General features: G+C 39.4%; 1 protein-coding gene across 1 annotated transcript in view; it reads left to right on the top strand.

The window, feature by feature from the left end:
• The first annotated feature begins 232 nt into the window (after positions 1-232).
• The window catches only part of LOC134678974 (importin-7), a 103,207-nt gene continuing 79,872 nt past the window's right edge, over positions 233-23,567 (top strand). Inside the window, exons 1-2 of the mRNA XM_063537733.1 lie at positions 233-411; positions 8,509-9,060. Of these exons, the coding sequence (XP_063393803.1) occupies positions 328-411; positions 8,509-9,060 (636 nt within the window). The 5' untranslated portion in view covers positions 233-327. The remainder of the gene's footprint in view (positions 412-8,508; positions 9,061-23,567) is intronic.

The following is a 23,567-nucleotide window of genomic DNA, read 5'->3' as shown; positions in this document are numbered from 1 at the left end:
GAAAAAGGCGGCAAATTTGAAAAATGTAGGCGCGAAAGGATATCATCCCATGAAAAATTTGAATTTCGCGCCTTTTTCTACTGACAAGATTTGCTTGACCGTCTATATATCCTACGCCGTAGTCCTGCGAGGCGGACTACAAGGTAGGAGTGTGAATGGGGGGGCTTTATGTTGTTGCTTATCAATGGTATCCGAACGGTCTCTCATTAGTCACGTGACCAACAGACAATCGACATTCTGTCTTTTTTACTCCACGCCCCTGGCGGCAGTCCATGCCTCCAGTAGAGAAATATTATATTTGGGAAGTAATATAGTCAAAACGGCAAAATGGACACAAGGAAGCTGATCGAAATTTTGCGCGCCACCATTGACCCTAACCAGAGGGCGCAGGCGGAGGAGCAGTTATCCCAGGTACAGATTTATTGCATTTATCATGTCATCCATGTGGTTGAGAAATTTGCAAACCGACCAAATATCAAAGCCCCCCGTTTTGGAACGAATCCCATTGTGCTGGGGGCTCTTCGATTTGAAGAGATGTTTCTAGACATGCCGCGCTGGGTCGCATTTCAGAAGCATGTTTTCGCGTTTTACGCGAAATAATTGTTTTTATTTAGAAACCGGGGTCGGTTTTCGCGTATTCTTAGATGATTTTGCGAAATAATATGTTTATTTTTGTATATTTAGGGATATCTTTGTTCGCAACCTGAAAGTGTCATGATTAGTTTTTTTATTGCTTTTATTGCATTCTACTCTGGCTATAAATAGATAAATATTCAATGTGCAGGTTGTGAATTGGTTAACAATACGCGGTAGCTCTGTGGAATGATTGTAGAGACCGTCTGCATACAGTTCTGGGGGACAGATTCACTATGAACCGAAATGTTTATTTATGTTAGGTAGATACCTACATGTTGCTAGTTATGTGGTGGTTATCTTGGAGTAACTGAACTAAACTTAGTTTACCTACATCATATATACTACATTGAAAAACACTGATTGAGTACAGGACTTGACTACACATATTCCAAATTTTTGACAGGAAGTATCGTTTGGAAAATTTGATATCTAGGCAAGTAGGAGGCCAATGTATGGCCTACAACTAGAAAAAATATTAGAGGTGTTGCTACTTCACAACAACATTAAAAAAATATTTTAATTTTTACTTCATTTTCTTTTTTTTTATATGACAACTGGTATTCGTTTTTTGAGTATCGATGCATACCTAAATGAAGAACACTATTTTAAAAAATTAAGTAAATCGCTTGAATACATCCTGAAAAACAATACATTATAGAAAAAAAATTATAAAATCATAAGTCAAAAACTGTCACTAGTAGGATGTTAATACTTAGCAAAAATATCCATCACCATAAGACTTACTCATAAAAAAAACCTGAATCGAATTGATTAAAGGGCCAACTTACTATGGAAAACCGACTATGGCCTTTGTGCAGCAATGAAGGTTTATATTCAAATTTCAAGTGGACGGTAACTGACACCGGAGGAAAACTAGCACAATGACCCTATTCTGTATTCCCATCCCAAGTTGAATACGACTCGTAGTCTACGAACACAACCTACGTTTAAAACACGTATATATGTACTTTGTTGTAGGTTATCATATAAGTAACAGATATTTCGAAACTATTAAGTACTGTGATTAACTTGGAATAATTACATACCATGCATAATGATGTTACATACACGTTGTAACATGACGAAACCTAATAATTTCAACAGCGTATTCCTGATCATATTTACAGTCAACCAATGGGTCAAACCAGAAAGATTAAGTAGGTGCAGCGTCTTTAAAGTAAATGAATTTGTAAACAGGACTCTATATGAATATAAACTATGTTGATAAACTTACACATATACTTAATACAAATAGACTTACATATATACTATACATAATTATATACCTTGTGTGAATCATTAAGTTGACGAAGAAGAAAGTTTGTCAAGGAAATGCTTGCGCAGCATGCACTTGAATGTGAATTTGGTCTGCGAGTGTCTGATAGAGAATGGGAGACCGTTCCAAAGTCTGATAGCCTGGACAGTGAAAGAATTGGACATGAAACCCGCTCGATGTTGGGGGACAATGAGCTGTTATGTATGTGTTTCATACAGAGTTTATTATTATTATTATATAGCCTTTTCTTTTCCACAATTTACATTTTTTCATTTCAAACTATATATATTTCTTTAATTTTTTGTGATCCCTGTTTGGGTAAAGGCCTCCTCCAAGCTTTGCCATTTTAATCTATTTTGTGCGGTATCCATCCAGTCCCTTCCCGCTGCCTCCACAATGTCGTCAGCCCATCTTTTTCGTGGTTTTCCTGCCTTTCTCTTTCCCGTGGGCCCTGGCCATCTGGTTGCATGGAGAGTCCATCTCTTGTCTCGGTATCTCGCCAAATGTCCTGCCCATTTCCATTTCTAGGATAGTGCATGTTGAAGGGCATCTGTCAGCTTAGTTTTCTTCCTTATTTCTTCATTTCTTGTTTTCTGGATTCTCCTTAACTTCAAGATGCTCATACAGAGTTACTGCCTCTCAACTATGTTAAATGTCTGTCTAAGCTAACTTTGCGCCAATTTGTGAGGAGCGTCATTATAAACATCATATTTTCATAAAAATTTAATTTAAAAATAACATTATCCCATTCTGTCCTTCAAAATGGCATGCAATGTTAGCTTGGTCTGACTTGAGCATTCCCGTTAAATGGCATGCATGACTTGAACATTCCTGTTAAATGGCATGCAATGTTAGCTTGATCTGACCTGAACATTCCTGTTAAATGGCATGCATGACTTGAACATTTTTGTTAAATGGCATGCAATGTTAGCTTGGTCTGACTTGAACATTCCTGTTAAATGGCATGCATGACTTGAACATTCCTGTTAAATGGCATGCAATGTTAGCTTGGTCTGACTTGAACATTCCTGTTAAATGGCATGCATGACTTGAACATTCCTGTTAAATGGCATGCAATGTTAGCTTGGTTTGACCTGAACATTCCTGTACAAATGTGAAGGTAAGAAATAATCCTTAATAAATTTTAAACAAAAAAGGTTACTTGCAACTTTTTGGTAAGACTCACCATATTCATGTATTAACTTGTTGAAGTTCAAAATAACATAGTACTTGATAGTACTGAAATCTTATATGGAGAACTAGACGGGCCCGCAGCTCCGCTCGCGTAAATGAAATAAAGAGTTTGTCTTATGTTTAATTAAATACCGATATTACAGTGAAACCTGGTTAAGTGGGACCTGGATAAGTGAGAAACCTCTATAGCTGGGACTCATGGTGCGGTCCCGACACTTTAGCACTGAATTACCTCTGTTACTGAGAAAAAACGAACCTCTATAACTGGGATTCGTTGTTGTGATTTTGTAGTCACATTTACCTCTATAATTGGGACAGAGAGTGTATTTTACCTCTTTTACTGAGACTATATTTATTAGATTACATTTTTCTAATTTTTTTTTTAATTTTATAGGGAATAGACTTCTGTATCTGAGATAACGTCAATCTTAACTTGGACTTCATTGAACAATTTCCGTATTCTTACTTACTCTTAGTCTATCCACAAATTCCGCATTTACCTAATTGTGTCTAAACAACTTAAAGTTTGATTTAGTTAATTTATGTAAGTAGTTAAAACTATCGAAACGAAAGCTGAAATTTTGATAAGTAACTGGAAAAAATATTTTTTTATTTATTAAATTTCTAATACGCAATGAAGTCCGTATCAAATTTAATTTAATTTTGAAATATCTCTCCTTTGGAGGATCATTCAAAATAAATTCAAATAAATATTTAAACAGACTTAAAAATATTTAGGGTCAAGGATTATTTTACCTTATTTATTTTTAATAGTACATTATTGCAGAGGCCGGGAAAGGGCAATTCGTGGATGAGTTTCGATTTTGTCGGACGACGCGAAGCGGAGTCCGACAAAGAAGACGAATCCACGAATTGCTATTCCTGCCGAGGCATATATAGTGCTTTTCTCCAAACATGCGAGGAAATAAGCTAAAATAATTATTATTTAAGCATCAAGCATCACTCATATCAAACCTTCACATCCAAAATGTCAAAAACAATTTCCCTCTTTAATTAATTTTTAAAAGTTAAAGGCACAAACTTATTCTGCCATTCAGTACCATTCAATATTCGTTCATTCAATATAATTGCGCAATATAGTTTGTCAAACCAACTTTTCAGTCAGTAAGAATCAGGAAAACTACACCCATCCTTTTCTTTTGGGTGCTAGTACTAGTGTAAGACAAAGATAGTATGATTCTCTTTGTCTATGTTTGAAATGAGAAAGTCCTTTGACAAACTATGTAAGCTTTATGAACACGGATGAGATTTAAAAAAAATATAAAAATAATCTTTGATTTTATTAAGCAGTATTCGCACGATCATACACGTGAAATGATAGCTGATCGGGTCGTGTAGAAGCGGCTCGCGGCAATAATAATTGGCTGTTTGCGTTTTTTATTATTAAAAAGTAAAAAACACTACAGTAATAAGTTATTACTGTAGTGTTTTTTTACTTCCCGTCCGCTAGAACAGGACAGCGATAGTTTGATGGTTTTTAGTTAGAGTTTGACATTAACGAAGAACTTCCCGTACTATTTTTGCTACAGTAAGGTGAACATTTCCGAGCATATTGGAGAAAAGACAATTACTAAATACCTTATTAACCACCTCTATAACTGAAATATACTCTATTCTCACATCTATTAATGGAACCCTCTGTAAATGAGACAGAAATTTATTTGTACCTGGCTAACTGAGGGCCTGGGTAAGTGAAAAACCTCTTTAAGTGAGACAAATTTGCTCGTCCCTTGAGATCCCACTTATCCAGGTTTCACTGTATTATGTATTCAACTCTGCTAGGGTTTATAACTGTGATAGGGATTCCTTATTTAATTGTAGCCGTTATTTGGATAACTTAGTTCGCAAATTTCTCAAACAATGATATGATGTGATTTGATAAAAGGCAAGATTATATTTTTTCATGTATGTAGGTATTTATTTAAAACTTGTTTCTACATAAAATTATTGTTTATTTTTATAAGCCTATAGTTCGTTTTTTTAGCATTAGAAAGAACTTGCAAGAAGGTAAGCGATCTAGACATGGCTTTTAATAGAAAAACGCTTTTTAACATTCAAAAACTATTACTTATGAAAGCAGAAGAATATAAATGATCGTATTAGATTCATAATTGTTACATATTTGCCGTAACTTATTTTTAAAATGTGTTTTTCAATTAAAAGACACTTCAAGATTGTTTACCTAATTTCTAATGCTAAAAAAAACGAACTATAGTTGCAAAAACGTTCATTAGATTAATTTCCGCCTTAAGAATTAATATGAACGACCACCGCCCATAAATCGCCTTTTCATACAAACGTATTCCCCATTTCCCTTTCTGGATATTAACATTATACTTACCTACTACGGCTACGGTGACGCAACGACCCTGGCAAGTGAGTCCTGGCCTCCGACACCGGATCACGGCATGTTTGTCGGTCTTGCGATAGCTCTCGCTAGTCGGAATGGCGGAGGTTGAGCAGGTCTTGAGCAACTACGTTGTTTCAGCGGTACCTAATAGGACGTCCATCGGCTGTCTCTCATTTCGTTGTCCCAAGTACGCTCTCGGCACGATCCTCTCCCATTCTCTCAAGTGTCCGAGCCGCTGTGGTCTCTCAATATTTCGCCACTATATCAGAACACATCCTTATTTCTATGGCAACAAAGTTATATTACGATATTTGGCTGACTGCTGACTGTACATTTGCTTATTTTCATCTGGTCGCTCAAAAATATCTGAACATGCACTTTATCTACCTACGTTATAACTTGCTATCAACTTTGTATTTTTGGCCCATCTCGGCAGCCCGTTCTCCGGACGAATAACAATGTTTGCCGAAGCTATAAAAGTCATTCTGAATGGGTAATATAAATCAAAAAGAAATTTAATACAACAAAATACAAATTATTAATAATATGATAATATTTGATAAGTCATAAATGGCATATCACACAATATGTCACTCGTATGGGCATAACTAAGGTTGAGGTTGACATCACTTTTTAATTTACTTCGTATAAAAACACGTAGAAATAACTGTATACCAACATGACAAACATAATTTAGATTACTTTACACCGAAACGAAACGAACCTTTATTTTATTTTACTTACTTAATTCGATTTGGCGATTTCGTAGAAAAAATGTGACGTCACACTAGGGGGGAGGGGTTTGCCAAATGTGACCAAGTGTGACAAGGAGGGGGGGGGGGGGGTCAAAAAACCTAGAAATTCGTGTGACGTAATTAATGGATGACCCCTAATAAAAATCTTGAAAAAAAAAACATTTAGGCGACACATGTTTCTGTTGCGTCACTTGTTCTGGGGTAGGATTCCTTCCCACGGAATCAAAGTACCACCAGAACTCCGCGCTCACGAAAGTGTTCAGCAGTGGCCGCCGCCGCCGCCGCCGCCCGCGCAACACAAACTTTTACTTACACTCTGGCCATAAATAAATTATACTCTGCAAACAAAAAGGCGATACATTTTATTAATGTGGACGTGAAATTTCGCACCTATTTCTAGTGACATTTGGCACAGAATAAATAATAGTACTACCATACAGAAAGGACACTTCCTACAAAACTGAAGTTTGACAGTGATTCAGGGACGAAAATTATTCTATCGCTCTCTAATGTATAGCACTATCCCTTTCGGCTATTTAGGGCCGTGCACGCAAAAGGATGTCAAGTGGTGGCAAGCCTAATAATTGTTCAGAGCAATGCTGAGCCGAGTTTGCCGGAAGTCAGGAGTGTCTCCCCACTGATATTGGTGTTCCACATTAGTTTCTTCGGTAGCCTTTTCATGACCTCAAGGTTCGCATCTATAGGTATGTGGAGAACTTCATGTTATTGCTTAATCGCCTAGGACTACGCTACTTAATACGTGTCAAAGTTGACCAGATACACTAGAAAGAAAGGCTTTTTATGTTGGACGAATAAATAATTGTGTATTTTTAAATAGTTGTCATAAAAATGTTTCGAATTTAGCCCCACCATTACAAATCGGCGTTGTTTTTACAAGTTTTTACATTATAAATATATGAAATTTTGAAAAATTAACCAATAAAATATTTTTATTGCTTCTTTTACATTTGAAACGTTGTCAATCGCGGTTTGTGTTAATGTCATGTTAGTCTAGTCTTGCGACAAATCCTTCAATTGTATTTTATTTTAGCAGCGGCTAACCTAACCTAACAATGTTTCTCATCCCCCTGAATAACCACAAGTGGGTAACCTAGGATCTAAACTCTGAAGACTTGTTGCAACGATTGAACAAAAAAAAACTGGCCATAATAGTTGTTGAGCAAGCTGTAGAAAAAAACCGGGCAAGTGCGAGTCGGACTCGCGCACGAAGGGTTCCGTACCATAATGCAAAAAAGAAAACAAAAAAAAGCAAAAAAAAAAACGGTCACCCATCCAAGTACTGACCACTCCCGACGTTGCTTAACTTTGGTCAAAAATCACGTTTGTTGTATGGGAGCCCCATTTAAATCTTTATTTTATTCTGTTTTTAGTATTTGTTGTTATAGCGGCAACAGAAATACATCATCTGTGAAAATTTCAACTGTCTAGCTATCACGGTTCGTGAGATACAGCCTGGTGACAGACGGACGGACGGACGGACGGACAGCGAAGTCTTAGTAATAGGGTCCCGTTTTACCCTTTGGGTACGGAACCCTAAAAAGGTTGGGAACCTCTGCGTTGTAATTTGCTAAAGCTACACGGGCTATGAGTCTTTAGGTCTTCACGGACAAGAGTAGGGTAAAAATATAGTTCGAGATTGGTCCCATTTTTGATTCAATATAGTTCTGATAATGGGATCCATGAGGAATTTAGGGAACACCTCAAATCTTATAGGCATACACATTTTTGTTAAAGTCAAGTTTGATGATGCAATCCATGAGGAGCAAGTCTAATTGGGTTTAGAACTTGAAAGAAAACCGACTTAAAAAGGATAGAATAAAATATTATCCCTTTTATATGCCATAGAAACTGATAATTATGTTTGAAGCCAGTGCCAAGCCAAAATTATCTTAAAATACGTATTCAAAATTACATCTTGTCATATAATTGTAGTATGACATCAGCAGTGTTTTACCGAGGTTCTACCCCGTCTTCAAGTTCAAATAGACGGTTATCGATTTTATTTTGACATTATTTATATTGCTGTGTATGTTTAAAATCTAATGTCCAATTTAAATTTAATTCTAGTAAAAATACTCATGGTTATGCCATAAACTCTAAATCATAAGATAGGGGTCAGATAGTGTTTTTCAACCTAAACATTAAAACCCCCCCTGGAGGATGGCGAAGCTTATAAGCCTCAGTAAAAAAGTCTATTCAGTCCAATCAACAACGCCATTAATGATTTCAACATTAACCGAAACAATCCCTTTCAGATCCACAAAATAATCGGTTTCGCGCCGACCCTGCTCCAAGTGGTGATGATGAACGAAGTGGCCATCCCAGTGCGGCAGGCGGGCGTCGTCTACCTCAAGAACCTCATCACCTCCGGCTGGCAGGAGAAGGAGCCCGAGGACAACGAGCCCCTCCCCTTCTCCATCCACGAACAGGACCAGGCCATGATCAGAGACAGCATAGTAGACGCCATCGCCCAAGCGCCCGACATTATCCGAGTGCAACTATGCGTCTGCCTAAAAACTATAATCAAACACGACTTCCCAACTCGCTGGACTCAAGTCGTCGACAAGATTCATATATATTTACAAAACCCAGAACCTAATGGGTGGATGGGGGCGCTCCTATGCTTGTACCAGCTAATAAAGAACTATGAATACCAGTTGGCAGAGAAACGGGTACCGTTGATCGAGGCGATGAATTTGTTGCTGCCGATGCTGTACAACTTGATAGTGACGCTGCAGCCCGACCAGTCGGCGGAGTCGGTGCTCATTCAGAAACAAATCCTCAAGTGCTTCTATGGACTGATTAAGGTGGGTTTGTTTTTAACTTGTCATCCTAGCGTAGTCGGTAGTGACCATAGATTAGTATATGTTATTATATTAACTGTAATAGATAAGAAACTCTCGGACATTAGATGTTCACGTCTCTACTAGTGCTGCCCCAAGCGGACCTGCTCTCAACTACTGAGACTGTATATACAGTAACACGCACACATGTACATACTGTACGCATACTTGCACATACCTGCGGGCTCGTTGCCTACAGGTAGAGTGTGCGGAAAGAGAAGAGTTGTGGAATGTATGGGGCCCCATTCTACATTCCACAACTCTTCTCTTTCCGCACAGACTCTTTGTCATCCGTTGCATTTTCACAGAACACTACATAAATCAGTATATTTTTCAATAAATAAATGAAAACTGACATTAGTTCGAGTATAATATATAATTCATTAAACTATCTCCTGACTTTGTGTTTCAAATAATATTTATAGATGGTCTTTTTCATCTCGTCCTCCTCGTCCCAAAATGTGGTTTTCCTCATTAAAATATCATTTATCTGCACCGATTATTATTCTTCTTCTCCTCGTACCGATGTATAAGAAACATCAGACCAATTTCTGTGACAAGAAAGCACACAGCATCGGCGCGAAGCCATTGCTTTTCTTACGTCTTGCCCGCGTTGGTTTATGTATCTGGATAAAAGCTCAATTTAATTACAAATCACAAGGTTGGCGTTATATCACATAATTATAAAGAAATATAGGGAATAATATACTTCTATTAAAAACCAACTATGAAATAATTTCAAAATTTACCGTCAAACCAAACGTCAATCGGTTTTTTTTATTCGTCAAAATACGTCAATCTGTCATTTTACAGTGTTACCACTCCGATTAAAATAACTACTATAGTTTTAAAATTAATTTGTTTCCTAGTTCATTTGCAACGTAAGGTTAGTAACTATCTCAAAACATTTTTTAATAAAATATATTTTTCCAGATTTAATTAAATGCGATTAAGTTACCTGCTTAAATATTTGTTTGGTATATTTTGTTTTCTACCATCTATATACAAGAATTATGTATAGCCACACTCAGCCCTCCTTATGCTAAAAGGCGGCATGTCAAAAACGAAAGAACTGGAAATGGAACTTTATGATTTAAATTTAAGGTACTGGTTTGCATTAAATTTTCAATTCAGATACCGCTTTTTAGCTAATCAGGGCACCACGGCTGAGGGATAGACTTGGAGCATAACCCAAAAGATGGCGTTATTATCAGCATTACATTACTCAATTCTAAGGGGTCATCCATTAATTACGTCACACGGATTTCTAGGTTTTTTGACCCCTCCCCCCCTCCTTGTCACACTTGGTCACATTTGACAAACCCCTCCCCCCTAGTGTGACGTCACATTTTTTCTACGAAATCGCCAAATCGAATTAAGTAAGCACCTAAGTATTATTAATATTTTATCAAAATATTTTTTACGACATAAATATTAGTATTTTATAACCCAAAACTGCTTAGGAAAGAAAATTAAACGAATAAAAACGATTATCGTTTTATAACTTGTTATTTAAATGTACAGCGAATAAAATAATTTAAATTAATTAAAGTGACGTCACAAAGTTTGTGTCTCCCCCCTCCCCCATGTCACAATATGTCATATTTTCTTGACCCCCTCCCTCCCCCTAAACGTGTGATGTAATTAATGGATGACCCCTAAGATACTATACCGTGGTAGTGACCCTGCCTTCAAAGCAGGTGATCCCGCGTTGGAACCTTATCACGGCATTTATTTGTGTGTTTAGCACAAATATGCGTTTTTGAGTTCCGGATGTTTTCTATGTATGTATTAAAAGTATCTACCAGCTTCTGCTTCATCTGCAGTTACTTAGTGTTACCTCAATAGTAAGCAATGTAATTAAACTCGCATGCGAGTTCGCGCTCTCAAACGGGGAATCTAATCGCGGCTCAGACTATGTGACGCGAGCAGTCAATCGTGTGCGTGCTATTCATTCGATGATTACCAGCAGTCGTTGCGGTGTTCTAACGTATTTGTCGGGGATTTTTATCCGTTTTACCTTTACAGAAACCAACTGCTACTAGGAAAGTGGGTTTAGGTTAGGTTAGAACTGCGACCTTTACAGAAGCCAATTGCTATTACAAAAGTGGGTTAGGTTAGGTTAGAACTGCGAAGGTGAGCGTGACCTGTTACGCTGACGATACACTGGTAACGGCTCGCGGCAATAACTTCAGGGAGGCGTCAATTCGGGCCACAGTGGGAGTAGCGTCGGTCGTGACTCGGATTAGGAGGCTGGGGCTGGAGGTGGCCCTTAACAAATCAGAGGTCTTGTGTTTCCATGGGCCTCGGAAGGCCCCTCCGGCGGGTTCCAGCTTAATGGTGGGGGGAACGTCCATTGGTGTCAAGTCGACAATGCGGTACCTAGGCATAGTCCTAGACAGCCGTTGGACGTTCAAGAAACACTTTGAGGGCCTTGCTCCCAAACTAATTGGAGCGGCGTCGGCACTCAGCCGGCTTCTACCCAACGTCGGTGGACCGAATGTGGGCTGCAGGAAACTGTACGCGGGTGTTGTGCGGTCGATGGCCCGATATGGGGCGCCCATTTGGGCATTCACCCTGACCGCCGAAAATCAAGCCCAGTGCACAACGTTGTATGGGGACCTTGCACTTTGAGACTATGCGCTGAAACTTGGCACAGTTGATTGTTAGCTAGTCTTGAGCAGATACAGACCGGTAGACATCGAGAACCACGTCTTATTTAGTGGGGGGAGGGGGGGAAGTTCGACGCCGCCGCGCTTCACTTGGAGCAACATTTCTCTAAAACTATACCTATTAGGGCATGTGATATATCATTTTCGGATAAATTAAGGATGAGAAATCTAGTTTTGAAACTAAAACAATGCACTTTCTTAACAAAAAAAAAGCGTAAAGTAGAAAAGACTAAAAAACGTATTTGTGATTTTTTTCATAATTACCAATTTTTTTTAAATTGTAGCATTTGTAGCAGGAATCTGAAAACAATAAATACAGTTGTAAAGCTTCACTTATTACGTTTAAGAAAATATATAGTTTAATATTAAAAACTTTTGATAAATGGGAGATAAAAAATAATATTAAGCGTGGGTCAGAGTGATTTCAATACAAAATACAATGAATGTGGGAAAATTACTTATAATTTGTTCTACAATCGTTTATTTTTTTTAGTTTTTCGTAAATAACTCGTAAACGGTAGCCCACAGCAAAAAATAATCTTTTACGTAAATAATGTTTCAGATTTCTTATAAAGTAAGTGCTACTTTTTTTCGCTAAGATCAATATTTCTAAAAAATATTGAAGGGAGAAAATAAATACTTAGGTCCCCTTTTTTAGTCATTCGTAAATAACTCGTAAAGGATGGCCAATAGCAAAAAATTTATTTATACATGAATAATTAGCATACAATTTCCTATTTAAAAGGTTAGGTTTTTGGACCCGGGTATGTCCTTAAACTACGTCCAAACCAGCGGTGGTAGGTCCCGCAAGGGGCCGCCTGGTTTGCTACCACCCTCCCGCCGGAGTCAGGCGCCAAGCAGCCTTGCTGCGTTTCGTCTATGAGCGGGAGTACCAGTGCCTTTGGGGGATGATTTGCTGTCAGTTGTGTTGCATAATGCCGGTTTTTGGATCCTTGAGTGACGTCGGGCCGAGCAGCTCTCGCTGGAGGGTAGCGGGATCCGAGGCACGGTCTTGCCGGTGGCCGACCGCAGGAAGTTGGGGGCCCAATTGTACGACAGCCACGTGCGAGAGGCTGCCCCGCCACCTAGCGAAAAATCCTGGAATAGCTCCACCGTGCCAGTTGGCGACTGGACGGGAGGACCCGGTGGGTTATTTCAGGGGGGCTCGGGCGTCCCCGCAGTCTCCAAGTGAGCTCCTCATTGTCCGGATTAGCTCAAGTGATCCAATTGGTAAACGCAACACCTCGACAGGCATTTTTTCACCCATCCCACACTCCACAAATATGAAAACAAAAAGAAAAAAGAATAGGGTTAAACACCGGCTGCACTTCCTCCCATTGAAAGTGCACCTCACCAACATCAGGGGGTTGCACTCAAATATCGATCCGGTCCACCACCATCTTGAAACCGAAAAACCGCACCTATTCTTTTTGACGGAGACGCAAATCAAAACCCCAGCGGACGCATCGTACCTCAACTACCCAGGCTACTCACTGGAACATAAGTTCAGAGCACGTGCTGGGGTCTGTGTGTACGTCCGCGACGACATTTGCTGCAAGCGTCTCCGTTGCTTTGAGGCTGCCGGGTTTTCCACTTTGTGGATTATGGTCGACTCGGGCTCAGAGAAAACTCTGTATGCCTGTGTCTACCGATCGCACAGCGGAAACCAGGAGACAACTAGGCTCTTTGACCACCTTACTGAGATGGCAGATAAAGCCCAACAGCGGTACCCCGCGGCTCAACTCGTATTCCTTGGGGACTTTAACGCCCACCACGAGGAGTGGCTGTTCCCGTACAAGAATACTTGCCACGCTGGGAGGGAAGCGCGCAAATTTGCTGTATCCCTAAACCTTACCCAGCTGGTAAATGTTGCGACGCGGATACCGGATGTTACTGACCATACACCCAATTGCCTTGACCTTCTGCTGACAACTGATCCAGACAGGCACTCGGTTTCGGTCTCAGCTCCGCTAGGATCGTCCGATCACTGTCTGGTGAAATCCGTGTCGATCCACTCTCCTCCTGATCTCTGCCCTAGGGGCACGAGGAGAGTATGGCGATACGAGTCAGCGGACTGGGATGAGATGCGGCATTTCTTTGCGTCTTTCCCCTGGCAGCAGGTCTGTTTTTCTTCGGGTGACCCCTCCTGTTCTGCTGAGGCTGTTGCGGATGTGATTCGGCAGGGAATGGAATATTTCATTCCGTTCTCCGACCTATCGCTCGATCACAAGACCCGAGCATGGTACAATTCGGACTGTGCTCGAGCCGAGGCTCTTAAGCAGTCTGCATACCAGGCTTGGGTACTAGCCCGCGATACCAAAGCTGGAGCACAGAGGGTTCGCGCGAAGAAAAAAGCCTTTAACTCAGCTGCCAAGTCCTGCAAACGGGTGCTTCGAAAGGCTCGATTCGACCACGTCAGTCGAATAGGGGCCAAACTCGCCTCCTACCCTCCTGGTAGCAAGCGGTTCTGGTCCCTGTCGAAAGCGGTCGAATCCAACTTCTGCCGACCCACATTGCCACCTCTGCAGAAACCTGATGGGACACTGGCCCACTCCGCGACAGAGAAAGCTAACTTGTTTGCTTCTCTGTTTGCGAGCAATTCACGTCTAGATGCAGGCTCAAAACTTCCACCTACGCTACCTCATTGCAGTTCCTCTATGCAGAGAATTGATATACATCAAAAAGAGGTACGCAGAGCTCTGCTGAATCTTGACGTGAATAAGGCCAATGGACCAGACGGTATACCTGCACGTGTACTAAAGCAGTGTGCGCCTGAGTTGTCTCCTGTACTGACACGCCTGTACCGCCTCTCTCTCCAAACAAGAACGGTGCCGAAATCCTGGAAGCTTGCAAACGTGCAGCCAGTACCCAAGAAGGGTAGTCGTGCTGATCCCTGCAATTACCGACCAATCGCCATTACCTCCATGCTCTGTAAAGTCATGGAAAGGGTACTTAACGGCAAACTGCTGGCATACCTCGAAGCAAATGATCTGCTCAGTGACCGTCAATATGGCTTTCGCCGAGGTCGGTCTACTGGGGATCTTTTAGCGTATGTCACGCACTGCTGCGGCGAGGCCATCGAGAGGAACGGTGAAGCGCTTGCTGTTTCACTGGACATCTCGAAGGCCTTTGACAGGGTTTGGCACGCAAGTCTCCTTAGCAAGCTTCCTGCTTACGGCATCCCTGCTGATTTTTGTAGCTGGCTATCTGATTTCTTGAGTGAACGGTCGATCAGAGTAGTTATTGATGGCTGCTCTTCGGACCTCATGGCCATTGACGCCGGTGTTCCTCAGGGGTCTGTTCTCTCCGCAACCCTTTTCCTGCTCCACATTAACGACATGCTGCAACCCAGCATTGTAGGTTATGCAGATGACAGTACGGTTGTTGAGAGATATTTGGCTAGTGCAGGGGACAGCAGGGAGGATATACGTTCACAGAGAGAGGCCATGGTTGAGCGAATGAACTTGACCCTTAGTCTCGTTTCCCAGTGGGGTGATGACAATCTGGTCACGTTCAATGCCTCCAAAACGCAGGCGTGTCTATTTTCCGCAAAACGGAGTCCATTCGACCTGACTCCTTCTTTCCGGGGTGCATCTGTACCTATTACCGACAGCCTGGAACTCCTCGGCATGGAGCTGAGTTCAGTCCTCGGCTTCGGCAGCTTCATTGAGTCTAAAGCACAAACTGCGGCCAGAAAGCTGGGCGTCCTAAATAAGGTGAAGCGATACTTCACACCTGGACAGCTTCTAACACTTTACAAAGCTCAAGTCCGGTCGTGTATGGAGTATTGCAGCCACCTGTGGGATGGCTCAGCTAAATACCAACTCGCCGCTTTGGACTCAGTGGAGCGCAGAGCCAGGAGGATGATTGGCGACAAGAAGCTAACGGCTAAGCTTCAGACTTTGGCCCATCGGCGGAAAGTCGCCAGCCTGTCGGTATTCTACAGGTTGCACTTCGGGGAGTGTGCCCAAGAGCTACACGAGCTCATTCCACCGTCCCCATTTTACCATCGGACTTTTAGACGCACGGCCGGTTTCCATCCTTACTTGGTAGATATTCCGCCAATTCGCACGAAGCGCTTTGCTTCTACTTTCCTTATGCGCACTGCCAAGGAGTGGAATTCCTTGCCGGCGTCTATATTTCCGTGCTCTTATAACCCGGCAACCTTCAAATCAAGAGTGAACAGGCACCTTCTGGGCGAGCTCGCTCCATCGTAGGCCACGTCTACGCCTCGGCTAGTCTGTGGCCATGAGTAAACCCATGCATAATAAAAAAAAAAAAAAAGGTTATTAAAACTTTTTGGCTAGGATCAATATTAAAAACGATATTAAAGAGAGAAAATAAATTCTAAGGTCCCCTTTTTAAATATTGATCCTAGCCAAAAAGTTTGAATAACCTTTTTGTAGGAAATTTTATGCTAATTATTCATGTATAAATATATTTTTTGCTATTGGCCATCCTTTACGAGTTATTTACGAATGACTAAAAAAGGGGACCTAAGTATTTATTTTCTCCCTTCAATATTTTTTTTAATATTGTTTGTAGCGAAAAACAGTAGCACTTATTTTATAAGAAATCTGAAACAGATTATTTACGTAAAAGGTTATTTTTTGCTGTGGGCTACCGTTTACGAGTTATTTCGAAAAACTAAAAAAATTAACGATTGTAGAACAAATTATAAGTAACTTTCCCACATTCATAGTATTTTGTATTGAGATCACTCTGACCCACGCTTATTATTATTTTTTATCTCCCATTTATCAACAGTTTTGTATATTAAACTATATATTTTTCTTAAACGTTATAAGTGTAGCTTTACAACTGTATTTTTTGTTTTCAGATTCCTGCTACAATTTAAAAAAAAATTGTAATTATGAAAAAAATCACAAATACGTTTTTTAGTCTTTTCTACTTTACGCTTTTTTTTGTTAAGAAAGTGCATTGTTTTAGTTCCAAAACTAGATTTCTCATCCTTAATTTATCCGAAAATGATATATCACATGCCCTAATAGGTATAGTTTTAGAGAAATGTTGCTCCAAGTGAAGCGCGGCGGCGTCGAACTTCCCCCCCTCCCCCCACTAAATGAGACGTGGCACTCGACGGCTCCCGGTCTGTATCTGCTCAAGACCAGCTAACAATCAACTGTGCCAAGTTTCAGCGCATAGTCTCAAAGTGCAAGGTGTCGTGCAGTAACAAACTAGCTATTAGTGATATCTATTGACACGTGGGTGGTAGAGACCTAGCGACGGGCCGGTTCGGTTGATGCCAAACGAAACGTTACTCATTTTCATTCCCCACGCGAGAGGGTGTTTGGGTGAATCAACTTTTCCTAGCCACACGTTGCCACGGTCACGTTCTCCTGGGTTACTCTTATGCACTACGACAGAGGCCGAGAATTAGGGACTTTCTCTACAGTTCATGCACGCAGCATGCATGCATTCCCTTGGAGGATATACGGAGTAGCCATTAACAGGCGTTCGCGTTCTCCTCTGTCGAAACTCTATGACCAATGGCCATTTTTTGGACTGACGTTTATCTGACAAGGCTATTTTTACGTTACGTATACATTTGACGTGGCCCTCCCCCGCAAAAATCGGCAGACTGTTTTGTACAGTAAATTACAGACAAGGCGTCTCCAATTGGTTATATCCTCCAAGGTAAAATTCCTCTATCGGCCTAGGTACAGTTGCTATCAAATGTATCAGAGCGGCCAAGGCGCTCACAAACATCTAAACACGCCTCTATCGCCAAAGCAAGCGTCAAAGTGGTGTTATATTTTTGAGCCTTTCACCTTGGCCGCTCCAATGTGTCTGACGGCGACTGTACAGTCAGCAGCAGAAGTAGCCAAGAAAACAGAAATGGTTCGCTTTGCTGTACCTACATATTATACGCATGAAACGTCGGATAAAAAACCGGGCAAGTGCGAGTCGGACTCGCGCACGAAGGGTTCCGTACCACAATGCAAAAAAAAAACAAAAAAGCAAAAAAAAAACGGTCACCCATCCAAGTACTGACCCCTCCCGACGTCGCTTAACTTTGGTCAAAAATCACGTTTGTTGTATGGGAGCCCCATTTAAATCTTTATTTTAATCTGTTTTTAGTATTTGTTGTTATAGTGGCAACAGAAATACATCATCTGTGAAAATTTCAACTGTCTAGCTATCACGGTTCGTGAGATACAGCTTGGTGACAGACGGACGGACGGACGGACGGACGGACAGCGAAGTCTTAGTAATAGGGTCCCGTTTTACCCTTTGGGTGCGGAACCCTAAAAACTAAGCAGCGTTCGTGCGAAATAAAATGGGTACTTCGTGAAGGTGAAATGGGAAAAATAAGGTCGAAGGGCTTTGTACGTTACTGTATTTCACAGTACGGTTATTAGCCAGTATATTAACTTGTATTTGAATTACGTATTAGTTAAATGAATACTTAATCCTTTTTTCGCAAATAAACACCCATCAAATCAACATTATCGTTGTTAAAATTCGTTTTAAGCACATTCAGAATTCAACATTTCTATTAGAAACTGAAGTAAATTCACATTTAATTTCTGGTACTAAGCAGGTACTTTGCAACATCTGTATTCGAGGAATTAATACGGCGGTTTGATAAGCAACTTGGTTTGACCTGAAAACAAATGAGTTAAGGAATGTTGTGTACTTTGGGGCATTTCACGCCAAGCGGGCAGCGAAAAAAGTGTCAGGTCATAGAATTTGCTGAAATTTGGAATAATTATACTACTCGATATTCTAAAAATACGCATTCTTTTATTTCTTTTTTATTTGGCACCGTTTCCGGTTTGGAAGCATTTAAAAAATGGACGAAAATTGAGGAGAGCATTTTACAAAAGCTGATGCAGCTATTATTTAATAAACTGAAAAATAAGTTTAATATTGGTTTGTATACAATTTTAATTGCTTTATCTTGCAGTTATAACAATTTTGATATTTTTTAATTTTTTCATACAAAAAACCGGAAATGAAAATTTCAAGTCAAATTTATATAAAGTTCGGTATTTTTGAAATTTTTTATTTTTGCCTCAAAATGTAGCTTATAGTCCATCAAAAATACATGGAAAGTTTGAGAGTGGGATCTGCATTAGTTTCGGAGATACATGAACTAAAGTGCAAACGTGCCGGTCTGAGCGTCGTACTGGCGATTCCTTAGTTACCCAGTCAAATAAAGGTTTTGTCCCTGGAATGACAAATAATAAGCTGGAAACTCGTATAACCACACCTTCGTTTCGGCGGTCTTTAAATTACGATAAAAGTCATAGAAAACCTCGTGTTCGCACCGGAGTTTATTCAAGGTCAAAGGTCACAAAAATTGCTTTATCACGAATATCAAGGTTTCTATACCTCCAACGACGTTTACATATAAATGAAGATTGTAGAGCATACAATTTGAGACAAATCATGTTCAGGGCATTTTTCCCGATCCTCAACCGTTTTGTAGGAATTGTCGGATAATTCGGATATAGACGGCGCAAAACGCGTAGCGGTCAGCCATACGCTCCGTAATGCAAGTTCACCGTGAATTCCGGTTAATAATAACTTCTATAAAGTTATTTATTTAATAAGATGCTATTTACGGATCATACGCTGATTTTAGAACAAAAGTTGTCTCTCCTGTGGACAATAGTTAACAGCTTGTGTGATTTGATTTGATTTTGATGAAGCTTTTATCGCGGACTGTACTTTTTTCAGTTATCTGCTCAATTCTGCGAATATATTTTATGGCCATGATGATGGGCTGATGTCATTATATATTCTTATTTATACATTAAAAACGACCAGCTTCGCACGGGTTAATAAAATTACACATAAACCGTCCTCTTGAATCACTCTATCTATTTAAAATACACAGGGACAAAGAACGGGAAGCGACTTTATTTTAAAATATTGCATTGTCATTGGTTTTTCATAAATATGCCAAATTTTAACTCCATGTAAAACCAACAAATAGTCAATGTTTGCAAATGTTGAAGACAGATCGAAAAGATACATATTTCCATCGCCAGTTAAATAAAATATTGTGGAAATGTTTACTTGTATTATTTGTACTTCAACTTTACCTCTTTTCTGTGGACACTAGAGGCAACAAACCCTAATTTTCTAATTAATCCTAATGAAGGGGTACTTCTTTTACATATTAGCCTATTTCATAAAATGAATGCATAAATGCACAAAAGCTGTTAACTATTGTCCACAGAAGAGACAACTTTTGTTCTAAAATCAGCGTATGATCCGTAAATAGCATCTTATGAAATAAATAAATTCATAGAAGTTATTATTCACCGGAATTCACGGTAAACTTGCATTACGGAGCGTATGGCTGACCGCTACGCGTTCCATGCCGTCTATATCCGACAATTCCTACAAAACGGTTGAGGATCTGAAAAAATGCCCGAAATATGACTTGTCACAAATTGTATGCTCTACAATCTTCATTTATATAAAAACATAATTGGAGCTATAGAAACCTTGATATTCGTGATAAAGCAATTTTTGTGACCTTTGACCTTGAGTAAACTCCGGTGCGAACACGAGGTTTTCTATGACTTTTATCGTAATTTAAAGACCGCCGAAACGAAGGTGTAGTTATACGAGTTTCCAGCTTATTATTTGTCATTCCAGGGTCAAAACCTTTATTTGACTGGGTAACTAAGGAATCGCCAGTACGACGCTCAGACCGGCACGTTTGCACTTTAGTTCATGTATCTCCGAAACTAATGCAGATCCCACTCTCAAACTTTCCATGTATTTTTGATGGACTATAAGCTACATTTTGAGGCAAAAATAAAAAATTTCAAAAATACCGAACTTTATATAAATTTGACTTGAAATTTTCATTTCCGGTTTTTTGTATGAAAAAATTAAAAAATATCAAAATTGTTATAACTGCAAGATAAAGCAATTAAAATTGTATACAAACCAATATTAAACTTATATTTCAGTTTATTAAATAATAGCTGCATCAGCTTTTGTAAAATGCTCTCCTCAATTTTCATCCATTTTTTAAATGCTTCCAAACCGGAAACGGTACCAAATAAAAAAAAAATAAAAGAATGCGTATTTTTAGAATATCGAGTAGTATAATTATTCCAAATTTCAGCAAATTCTATGACCTGACACTTTTTTCGCTGCCCGCTTGGCGTGAAATGCCCCCTTTATGAAACCAAGCTCTATGAAAAATGTGAGGAACTCACTCAGTTGAGATGCTTACGAGTATGCACAGACAAAACATCCTCCAGACTTAGCATAGTCGCGCTACCCCCTCTGCCACGCATACGGTAATTTAACTCCATGTTCGAGTCGAAAGTGTCTTTGTGTGACGTCCGTGAACTCGTTCGTCGTTTTGAACGGACCAATCACGGCACGGGACTTCGTTCACCTCTTCCCGCGCACCCCCGCATTTTTGGCATCATCGGTTGCATGAAATAATTGCTCTAAACTCTCCGTCTAGAGGATTCCTAGTCTATGTGCTTATGGCTTCATCTAATTCAGGTACTTTTATTATTCTGCCAGCTAAAACCATATCCTGTATTTCTATCGAACCAAGCTACAGCTCAATCCACCCTCGTACAAATAATTTACATTTCTGTTTATTCCCAAAATCACGTATAATTTCTTGTTATTAGAGTCCACTTTCAGAATTAGACAGTAACACTGAAGTAATGGAAGTTACCCGAATACACCTTTTATTTTCGTAATGGAAATATCTACTATAGACCATAAACTGAAATAAATAGTGACCAAGCCCTCCAAGCAGTGGCTTAGGCCAGAAACGAAGCGGCGTATACAGCTATTATGAGGTTTAGTGAGCCACTGCTCGAGCTGAACCACTCTTCACTTAAAAACACAAATCAAAATTTTCACACCTTATAAAAAAGTCCCTCGCCGCGTATGTCTGTTTGTCTGTATGTGTGTTCGCTGTAAACTCAAAAACTACTGAACCGATGATCACCTATAAATTTATATTATTTATTTATTTTAATAGAGTGATTCTTGAGGAAGGTTTATGTTTGTTCCGTCCGTATGTCACAGCCACTTTTTTCCGAAACTATAAGCACTATACTGTTGAAACTTGGTAAGTAGATGTATTATGTGAACCGCATTAAGATTTTCACACAAAAATCTATAAATTTTGGGGGTTCCCCAATCCCCATACTTAAACCTAAAACTCAAAACTTTTTTGAAGTGAAAACTTCTTTAGTGGCGCTGAGCAGTTTTTGAGGTGGGGAAAAAATGATAAACTCGATTCAGCGTAACGCGTAACGTAACGCTGACGTCTTGTGTCACGGAGTACGGACAATGTTATTCATCAAAGAACTTTAGTCATCACGTATCATAATCAGGTCAATCATTTAAAACTGGACTTTTATATTAAGCAATAAAGCTCAATGTTCTAATCTTGTACGGGTTGAAATACGAGGATCTCACAGTTACATTCTAACTTTATATCACTCAAATACAATTCAATAAAGCTACATCTTGATGAATTCGCTAATAAAATTGAACTCTAGTACTGGTGAATAAAACTCAAAATATCATGACCAAATATATTTAGATGCGAGGTCTGCAAGGTAACTTTATAATTTCTATTCGAATTTTATAGTAGTTTATGTGACTGCTACATAATGAAAGGCATTAAAACACGAGTGTGGGTTTAAGAAACGAACGAAGTGAGTTTCTTAAAAGGATCACACGAGTGTTTTAATGCCTAATTATGTACAGTTACATACACTACTTTATCTACACATATATAATTACTTACTTTCTTTTATACATTCACTAACCTCGTATTTCAGCCGACATCCACCGTTGTTCTCTGGCGAAACTCTTTGAGAGGTGCCGTCTCCTAAATATCTTTTTATCACTCATTCTACATGAAACTTTTGCTTAAAACTTGTTTAAAAACAACAAAACAAATTAATTTTATACCTAAAACTAATTAAAAGATAAACTGTACGTCAAATGGCGGTAAATGAAAACTTTTTTCACACATGTCACGCATCCGTAGTTTTTTTTTTATTCATAGACAAACGAATGAAGTCCCTATTCTCATGTCACTCGAGATAAAATGTCGTACGGTTTATATTTAAAAAATATACTGAATTGACGTTTCGTATCGATAATTGTTTTAATATCTATGGATACTAGAATAGACACCCACTTGAGTTTTGACAGCTGTTCCAAATTTAAACTCATAACCTTACAAAAATCTATAAAGTTATAACTTTAAAGTACAGATTTTACCTACTACCACAATAAAAAAATACTCATAGTAAAATTGGTTGTCATAATGCTGGTCATTTCCTACGGTTTCTGAATGCATTTTAGAGCATTAATGATATGTGCGTAGATAAAACAATTAACGCTACAAATTTAAGCTCACTGGCCAGAAATTTCGGAACTAAAGTTTTTCAATGGAAAGGAGGATGGGTCAATTATACATAAAGTCAGACCGTGAAAAGTCTGCAGCGATTTTGATAGCCCACGCAGTGCAAGTGTCATTTTAAACGTCAAACTTCTATGAAATTATGGCGTATAAATAACACACTGCGCGGGCTATCGAATCCGCTGCAGACTTCTTGGTGCAATCTTAGTGCTGCAGACATTTTGGACTAGTCATTGAGTTTTCACTTCTGTCGGCACTCCCGGAGTGCAACCCGTTGTTTTTTATTTTATTTTTTTATGTTTTTTACTCCATGTCTCCGTCATTACTGGACCGATTTTGAAAATTCTTTTGTTGATTGTATGTATATGCATACAGACTAGTCCCGTTTTTGTCAAAAC

This window comes from Cydia fagiglandana, chromosome Z, assembly GCF_963556715.1.
Source record: "Cydia fagiglandana chromosome Z, ilCydFagi1.1, whole genome shotgun sequence".
Taxonomy (NCBI): Eukaryota; Metazoa; Arthropoda; class Insecta; order Lepidoptera; family Tortricidae; genus Cydia; species Cydia fagiglandana.
Note: the sequence above shows the minus strand (reverse complement) of the source record. Positions and strands in the feature narration are given on the sequence as shown.